Source organism: Pelmatolapia mariae, linkage group LG7, assembly GCF_036321145.2.
Source record: "Pelmatolapia mariae isolate MD_Pm_ZW linkage group LG7, Pm_UMD_F_2, whole genome shotgun sequence".
In the NCBI taxonomy this organism is placed as follows: Eukaryota; Metazoa; Chordata; class Actinopteri; order Cichliformes; family Cichlidae; genus Pelmatolapia; species Pelmatolapia mariae.
Window position 1 is genome coordinate 57,690,728 of NC_086233.1, and position 9,646 is coordinate 57,700,373.

At 42.5% G+C, this 9,646-nt stretch overlaps 2 protein-coding genes across 2 annotated transcripts; one reads left to right on the forward strand and one right to left on the reverse strand.

Annotated features, from left to right (window-relative positions):
* The first annotated feature begins 275 nt into the window (after positions 1-275).
* Positions 276-4,389, forward strand: rag1 (recombination activating 1). Its single transcript, XM_063481194.1, has 3 exons — positions 276-592; positions 681-1,804; positions 2,642-4,389. Exons 1-3 carry the CDS (start codon positions 276-278, stop codon positions 4,387-4,389), a joined length of 3,189 nt encoding a protein of 1,062 aa, XP_063337264.1.
* A 3,062-nt stretch (positions 4,390-7,451) lies between these two features.
* rag2 (recombination activating gene 2) lies at positions 7,452-9,053 on the reverse strand. The gene has a single exon (XM_063481195.1). The coding sequence runs from the start codon at positions 9,051-9,053 to the stop codon at positions 7,452-7,454; it is 1,602 nt and encodes a 533-aa protein (XP_063337265.1).
* Positions 9,054-9,646: the final 593 nt, after the last annotated feature.

Below are 9,646 nucleotides of genomic sequence, written 5' to 3' on the forward strand. Positions count from 1 at the left end.
CTCTATTCAGTGGGAATTTCAGGGTGTTATGAGCATAAATTCAGCAGGAATCAAGTAAAGCTTTTGGATTGTGTCATGGTCTCAATACTGAGAAGACACTATTGGCTCAACCATCCCCGTGAGGATTTTTAACCTTCAAACCTTTTCTCAAGATCTATTATCTTATACTACAGATGGCTGAAATTGTTTTTCATGTTTTTGCAGTATATCAAATGACCTCCTCATCTCTCCTCTCCTCTTCTTGCCTCTCCAGCGCCTAAGCTCTACATCTCATCATGGCAGCAGAAAGCCTGGAGACAGATGGTCCCAGATCGTCCATGCCGCCAGAGCTCCACCATCCCCACTCTGAGTATTCTCAGTGGAAGTTCAAACTCTTCAGGGTGAAGTCCATGGAGAAAGCCCCTCTGCCCAGTGAAACTCGGCCTGAGATTTCACCTACGGCAGCTCCAAATATAGAAATAGATCATGCTGCGGGTCCAGGGAGTGTTATGAAATTATGCCTGGGAGGGAAAAGCAAGGAAAATGTGGAGGGCCCTGGCAGGAGAGTAGATGTGAAGCTACAGGAGATGGAAACCCACATGGACCACCTCAGGTAATCAAATTGTTACATTTTGTGAATGATGCTATGTTATATTCATTTGTTTCTAAGGATCTGACACTATTTCCCTGACTCTTTATAGGGGTTTGTGTCGTGTCTGCGGAATGGTTCTGAGGAAAGTCAAAGGACCAGTGCATGATGTTCATGGAGATCTGGATGAGGTGAGCAAGTGTGCCTTGCGTAAAATGGGCTGCAAGTTCCCAAGCTGGCCAGAAGTCATCCTTAAAGTCTTCAAAGTGGACGTGATAGAGGACACAGAATCTGTCCACCCCCTTTCCTTCTGCCACCGCTGCTGGATGGTTGCCATTCGAGGTGGGGGGGTCTGCAGCTTCACCAGAACAAGAGTGCCCGAGTGGAAACCTCACTCTTCCCTGTGCCACCTCTGCTACCCCAAAAAAACATCATTCCAGAGGACTGGAAGGAAGAGGAGGAAAGTCATTCCAAGAGCACAGAGCCTGGTAAAAAGGACCAGATGGGACTGCGACGCCATCGCTGTTGGTGAGAGGAGAGTTCTGAGACCATTTGGAGACCGTCATGGTCCTGCTCTCAGGGCCTGGAAGAAGTTCAGCATCCAGAGAGAGCAGTGGGTGAGGAACATTACACGCTGCCAGAAAGATCACCTGAGCACCAAGTTGCTCTCTGAGAATCTCCCTGTGGACTTTGTTGCATCTTTCACCTGCCTAGTGTGTGACCACCTGCTCTCTGATCCAGTTCAGTCCACCTGTGGGCACCTCTTCTGCCGTAGCTGCATTGTAAAATTTACCCACGTTCTAGGACCTCACTGCCCTGCCTGCAACTCGCCCTGTACACCCGATAGTCTCACCTCACCTGCCAAAGTCTTTTCATCTGCCCTCCATTCCCTACCTCTGCTCTGCCCCAGTGAGGGATGTCGTGAGCAAGTGAGGCTGGACTCATTTAAGGCTCACTGTCTGAGCCACGAGCTGAAGGAAAATGAAAACCAGAGTCTGTCAGAACTTGATAACTTCCTACTAACCAATAAAGGGGGAAGACCTCGCCAGCACTTGCTCTCGCTAACCCGTCGTGCCCAGAAGCATCGACTGAGGGATCTGAAGAACCAGGTGAAGGTGTTTGCAGACAAAGAGGAAGGTGGTGATCTGAAGTCTGTGTGTTTGACGCTGTTTCTGCTTGCACTGAGATCTGGGAATGAACACCGTCAGGCAGATGAGCTAGAGGCCATGATGCAAGGTAAGAGGCTATTATAAGGTTTTATGTTCAATCAACACAGCCCTCCATGGCAAAGAAAGGGGGATACAAACAAATGAAAATCATGATAGTGTTTGCTCATTAATATTTTCACCTACCCCAGAGGAATACAGTCATCTCATGAATAACAATGAAGAAAAGTCCACTATTCAGGAGACATAAGAAAGCTTTCTGTGATTTTGATTGAAAAGCATTTAATTATTGTCCATTTCTGTCTATTGAACCACTGCTGCTGCACATTCAACCCCTCCCTGATTTTCTCCTACTTTCACTCATCTTGTCTGTCAGTCTCTCATTCTCACACTCCCTTTAATGCACAATAACAACTCTTGTGAAGGGGCTGTTAGAATCAAAACAACATCAGCAGCTCTTGTATCTGCAAATTACACAGACAGCACCATCCTCCTCTCTGGGGAATAGAAGGCAGCTGGTGTCTGTTTTCATCTACAGCCAATACATCACTATTGCCAGCTTCACTGATTCACCCTCTGTCCCCTTATAACATTTGAAATTTAGGAAATATTGGATTTTGTAATCAGCAGTTTGTGGGCTTTTGACAATGAGGCATTCACATTTGGGTGTGAAATTTACGCTTCTGTCTGTCTCATTGTAGAAATTACTCCAAATGTGGGATATCAAATGAGGAAATTTTAGATACTGCAGTATTTTCAAAGCACTAGAAATAGGCTTCTGTGGGTTGGTATTAAATAATTCTCTTCATGTGTCAATCCTTTCCTCTTGCTTTCTTTTTATGTTGAGACTGTGCCTCTTTCTGTCTCTCTCTGAAACTTTATCTCCTCTCATTTTCTCTCTCTGCAGGCAGAGGCTTTGGGTTGAGTCCTGCTGTGTGCCTGGCCATTCGGGTCAACACATTCCTGAGCTGCAGTCAGTATCATAAGATGTATCGGACTGTCAAAGCCACAAGTGGCCGCCAGATCTTCCAGCCTTTGCACACGCTTCGAGCTGCAGAGAAGGAGCTTCTCCCTGGTTTTCACCAGTTTGAATGGCAGCCAGCTCTCAAAAACGTGTCCCCATCCTGTAATGTTGGCATTATTAATGGGCTCTCTGGATGGTCTTCCTCGGTGGATGACGTCCCAGCTGACACTATCACTCGGCGCTTTCGGTACGATGTGGCACTTGTGTCTGCCTTAAAGGATCTGGAGGAGGACATCATGGAGGGGCTGAGGGAGAGTGGGATGGAAGACAGTGCCTGCACATCAGGTTTTAGTGTCATGATCAAGGAATGTTGCGATGGCATGGGTGATGTCAGCGAGAAGCATGGCGGGGGACCAGTTGTTCCTGAGAAGGCTGTTCGTTTTTCTTTCACTGTTATGTCTGTCTCTGTCCTGGCAGACGATGAGGAGGAGGAGGTTACCATTTTTACCGAGCCAAAGCCAAATTCAGAACTGTCCTGTAAGCCTCTGTGCCTGACGTTTGTGGATGAGTCAGACCATGAGACACTCACAGCTGTCCTGGGGCCCATAGTTGCAGAACGTAACGCAATGAAAGAAAGCAGGCTTATCTTGTCCATGGGTGGTCTGCCTCGATCCTTTCGCTTCCACTTCAGGGGCACGGGATATGATGAGAAGATGGTGCGTGAGATGGAGGGGCTGGAGGCCTCTGGGTCCACGTACATCTGCACTCTATGTGACTCCAGTCGTGCAGAGGCCTCTCAAAACATGGTGCTGCACTCCATCACCCGCAGTCACGAAGAGAACCTAGAACGCTATGAAATATGGAGAACCAACCCCTTTTCTGAGTCAGTAGATGAGCTGCGTGACAGAGTCAAAGGGGTGTCTGCAAAGCCCTTCATGGAGACGCAGCCAACGCTAGATGCATTGCACTGTGACATCGGCAATGCTACTGAATTCTACAAGATCTTCCAGGATGAGATCGGAGAGGTGTATAAAAAGGCCAACCCCAGCCGGGAGGAACGGCGCAGCTGGAGGGCGGCCTTAGATAAACAGCTGAGGAAGAAGATGAAGCTTAAACCAGTAATGAGGATGAATGGGAACTACGCCCGCAGACTAATGACCCAGGAGGCTGTGGACGTGGTGTGTGAGCTGGTGCCCTCAGAAGAGAGAAGAGAGGCCCTGAGGGAGCTCATGAAACTCTACCTCCAAATGAAACCTGTATGGCGTGCCACCTGCCCAGCCAAGGAATGCCCTGACCAGCTATGCCGCTACAGTTTTAACTCTCAGCACTTTGCTGACCTCCTCTCCACTACCTTCAAATATAGGTACAACGGAAAGATAACAAATTATCTGCACAAGACCCTAGCCCATGTACCTGAAATTATAGAGAGAGACGGATCCATAGGAGCCTGGGCCAGCGAGGGGAATGAGTCAGCAAACAAGCTGTTCAGGCGTTTTCGCAAGATGAATGCACGCCAGTCTAAGACCTTTGAACTAGAGGACGTGCTGAAACACCACTGGCTGTACACGTCTAAGTACTTGCAGAAGTTTATGGAAGCTCACAAGGACTCTGCGAAGGCTCTACAGGCTACCATTGACCCAGTAGAGATCCAGGATGATGATGAAATGTCTTTGGAAGTTCCTGATTTTTGAATTTTCCATAACTATTAACATTTGATTGATTTCTAGAGAATTGTACCATTGGTCAGTTATCTCTACATGGAAGTATTCTGACTTTCCAGAAAGTGAAGTCAGTCTCATTCTGCTTCGGGCAAAAGGCCAAACACATTTTATGTTGTTTTTTGTTATTATATTTTGGAACTCAGATGCTTGTGTGTTGATAGATATTACAAACAGATTTTGCTTGAATAGCCAGTGTTTTGCACCTGAACCCATAAATGAAGATTATTTTATTGAAAACAATGCTATTTTACACTTTTGATGTTTGTTTTTCTTTCTTTAAACATTTATTTGACTTTGAATTGCTTTGTTAACTGTTAGTTACTACAACACAAAGATGTGACAGCAGAGGCAACACATTTTTTTTTCATACTCCTTTTCCTTTTTTTGGTCTATAAATCGACACCATCTGTGAAAAATGGTGCATTTTATTGTATTGCAAGGATATGACACATTTATGCATTTATATAGAGAGGATATTTATGGAAACAGATGAAAGCGCTGTAAGTCATAGAGAGAAATCGTGTTAAAAAGACCACATTTGTGGCCACTGTATTAATATATCATTTTAGCAGGAGCAAAATGCAATCACAGAGACCCAAATGTTCTTTGTTTCATGAGTGCCCTCTGAAAAAGATGACTTTAGTGCTTTATCGTGGGATCCCTGTGGGGCAGAATAGATGCCAGGTCACTTTGAACCAATTTTTATCTCGTTTACTTTTTGCACAGTGGAGGATAGATGATACTTATTTGAATTCTTCTCATAAAATAAAACATATACTGACCTTTTTGTTGATATCATAAAAATACAGTATGGTCCATTACGGTGCCTAATACCCCATGGACTCTCTAGCAGGCAGGGATTTTTCTTAAGTTCTGTATATAACCTGGCTCTTTTTCTCAGCTGATATATCTTCACAGCTTCAGTCGTCAGGGGAGAGCGATGGGTGAGAGCCAGAGAGACCTGATGTAAACTGAATTGTTGGCAACTTTATTTGTTTGATTGATTGATTATATTGTCTTTTTCTGCCCTCACCATTTTGAATTGTGACAGGCAATTTTGTTTTCTTACTTGATTGAATGTTTGATTTTATTTTACTGTCATAAATTTAACCATATGACAGCTATGAAATATCCACATTTCATTGGATACTTGTCACAGTGCTACCATAACGCCATGTTTTGGAGTGCATTATATAGCAACTTGTCTCATATTTGTTTTTGCCATAATGAATTGCATTTCCAAAGTAATGGATGATGGATGATTCACAAAATTCTACTTCTGTCATGTTTCACAGTGTATCTCCTCATTTTGGGCTCACATGCATAGACTAAATGTACAATTTACTGGGACCGCACAATACTTTCTCTGTTCATTCATTTTGCATACACTAAAGTTCCACTACCTACCACTACCTTCAAATTATGTTATGCTGTATTTAGTTATTTCTTATGTATTGTCATTGAATCAGACAACTTACCATCCTTTTGATGAGTTACTTTTGTGAAGTTTGTACTTTTTGTCTCTGTTTTCATCAGATAATGAATAAAAACTGAAGAATTGCGATTCTTGTTTGCTTAAATTACTATTATTTTTGTATTTAATTTAATTTTGTATTAGTAACACAGAATTCAGCTGTAAAATGTTAATAAAAATAATTATAATAAAAAAACCAAAACAAAATAACAATGATCTGTTAGAAAACATTACAACAAACTAGATGCAGACCTGCATGCAGAGAATATGGAAGCACTTTAAAAACTAAAGAAATTCAGTTGATTCAATATATATATAGCTTAGACCATTTAACTGTTCACAGTTCTGATTACATATTGTATATCAATATCATATTTATGCTCATGTTTATATAACTCTGAAATCAATTTAGTATACTTACTTAATACCTACTTACTACTGAAAGCTGGAGTTAGTAGTCAGTATATTCCTCAAGAGAATAACAAATAACTGAAACTCACATATAACTGGATCATTTGATATAAAATGTACCAGGACAACAGTTCACATTTAATCCCTCAAAATTAGCTAGTATGCTTTGTACAGTAACTTTGTGTGTTTAATAAGATATTTAAAAATTTTACCTTCATACTATGAATATTTTCAGAGTTATAGGGCCTTGAAGTACCAAAAGGTGGGTTAAAATTTTGAGCTTTTTAATTCCCATTATGTTTTCTATAATTGATAAGACCTTGTAACCTGTCAAGTACAAGAGATCGCCATGATAAACATTAAATTGGTACAATGGCTCAAATATGCTGGAGAATATAATGCACTAATTCAAATAATAATAATAATAATAATCTAAAATAATAATTTTAGACTCATACCTCTATAGTGTGACTACCTGTAACTGTGAAAATGTGCATGCCTTCATTAAACATGCTAAATTTATTGTATAGAAAATTAAAAAACAGGTTATTAATTAACAGCATCAGGTGGGAGGCACTGACTGTTTTAAACTGATAGGCTAATTAGAGTATGTCTTTTTAAGATAATACACCACTGTGAGGACACAAAATTATAGACTGAAAATCACAAATTTTATTAAGGATTTGTCAGTTTTATTGTACAAAACACTGCAATAACAATTCAGTTCCATCGGCACTTTGAAGAAAGTGGATCTGTGGTACTTAAAACATAACTATGAAAGAAAGAAACAAACAGAATGAACCTTTTCACAGCTGATAAAAAGTAAAACTGCATTTTTGTTGCACAATGTGAAATCACAACAGAAACATTCGGTAATGAAAGGAAATGTTGCAAATCTTCACAAACTGAAAAGTGTTAATTTAACTCAAAAATAAATCAAGTAAGTGTGAGTGTTTGTCTGTTAGTTCAGTAACTAGTCATGTGATCTAACCTAAACTTGGCTTGTGACTTGATTACGTTCAGTGAGCACTTTAAGGTAGTTTGAGGGATTTTCTCAATTTGGTTTATTAGATTACTGTTAGGGTGGAAAAAACATCCTAAGCATACAAAGTTTTCTTAACAGGCACACATCATATGAAAATCTGAGTCAGTCAAACAGCCGTCTGAAAAAGCTTTTTTTGGCAGGGGACATCTTGATTGTCAGAGGTCTATTTTTGTTTTTAGCTTTCATGGTGATGCGCTTCAGGGGTATGATATGTCGAGGTGGGGTCATCTCCTGGTAGGGCAGGCCTCCGTGGTCCAAGCAGAAGTACTTCTTGCTGCCTTGAGAGAGTTTCAGCAGCAGGGTCTCAGACAGCTCCATGCACTGGGCGTGCACCCAGTGGCCCCCTTCCCCTCTTGAGCAAAAGATCATGGCTGGTCGGTGGAGTTCTGTGGAGTAGTATGGCTCCCATGTGTTGGGATCCAACTGACAGCCAAGGCAGCATTTTATCCAGTAACCTGTTTGTGATTCATCCTCTTCATCCTCTTCATTGTAAGCGTCCCCTTCTCCGTCGCTGCTGCCATCCAACTCATGTGGTTCACGGCCGAAGTAGAGCTCCTCCGAATCTTCAAGAGGAGTGGAGTCATCATAATCCGTTGACTCCTGGCTGCAGGCAAGGGTTCCGTCTTCCTCTCTGGTCTCTCCCTCTGTCTGGAAGTTCACCTGGTAGAAGTAATGCATATCTTGTTGGGATGGCCTTCCCTCTGTGGGCACAGCTAGTAGGATGCTTCCCTCTCCAGAGCTGCCACCAAACCAAGTGCGACTATGGATGATATCTGGGGTCCACTTGGGTGCTTCTACGGGCTCAAAGTGGATTCCTTTCTCGTCTAGAATCACAGTAGTGCACTCCATCCTCTTTTGTGAGTCTGACTGATATCCACCTAAGATGATGTATCTATGAGTGGGTCCCGTACGAGTAAAGATGGCACTAGAGATAGATAAACCATTGTCTAGGGTTTCACAGGAAAGCAACGGGCTGCCCTGCAAAAGCTCAACATGCAGGCGAAACAGACGAGGTGGACGTGAGTCTGAGGCTAGTGAGTGGCCTCCAATGAAGTAGACACAGTCTTCTCTAGCAAGGGCCAGATGAAAAGACTGTCCATCACTAAGCTCAGGTAAAGTGTGAGCAGAGCAGCAGCCAAACTCCAGGTCAAAGAGGAACACCTGAGGTGGACAGTCTACAACACTGTTCCAGCTCTCGGTGGTCCTTTCTCCTGAGGGCATGTAGGACCTACCCCCAAACAACACACAAGCTGTCTTCCCACGACTTTGGACCATGCTCATTGTGTGGCCATATCGAGGTCCTGGCACTTCTGCCACTAGCTCTTTCTCTTTGCAGCAGAGCGTTAATTTACGATTGCAGCCACGACTATCCATGGTCAACAGGTACAAGCTTGATGAGATCTCATTATTTGGGGTGCGACCACCGTGGATGAGGTAACTCTCTGGAAGCCCATCATAGGGGTCAAGGCGGCAAACAGCTGGGCAGCGTAATGGGGGCAGGTAGCACGAGTCATTGGAGAATGAGATGGCCCTCAGCTTCATCTCGCCACATTTCAACCGTACACCAAATACTCCTGTTGGACATGAGCGCTTAGGCCAACCCTTCTGGCCAAACAGCAGAACTTCACCATCCAGCTGCAGCAGAGAGCAGCCAGGCTGCAGAAGGCCTGCACAGTTCACTGGAGTTAATGGCTGCAGGGTCATTTTCTGGCAGGTGTCTGTGTCAAAACAGCAATGAAACACACAAACACAATGTGTAAGTCAGCTGTTGTTTGTGTTCATTCAGATGGTTGTAATTGTTCTTCCTGTTTATGAAAGTAACGTGTAGACGTGCACAGCGTAGGTAATCATAATATGCACTACAGGCCCTAAAATGTAGCATAGAGTCAATTATTTAGCTTTTTTATAAAAAGCATGGCATATTTAATAGCTACCAACACTTAAATAGTGACCAGATACATAAAACAAAAGATATTATTGGAGTAATAATTATAAAAGATAAGTTGTAAGAGAACACTGAATATCAGTATTATACAGTTGCAGTGTAAATTATTACCATTAAAAGTGCTACTACATTTGATGTCTTCTAAGCCACTACCAATTTTAGTTTGCAAACTAAAGCGGCACTGCATTTTCTACAATCCTTTAAACATCTGCAAAAAATAGTAAAGAAAAAAAATTCCTCATGCATCATGTTCACATTTAAACTCTGAAAAAGTGAGAAGGTGATTTACTGAGAGTGTTGTCTGTAGTGTGAACATGATGAGCAAAGAAACCTTGAGCTTGGTATTGCAAGA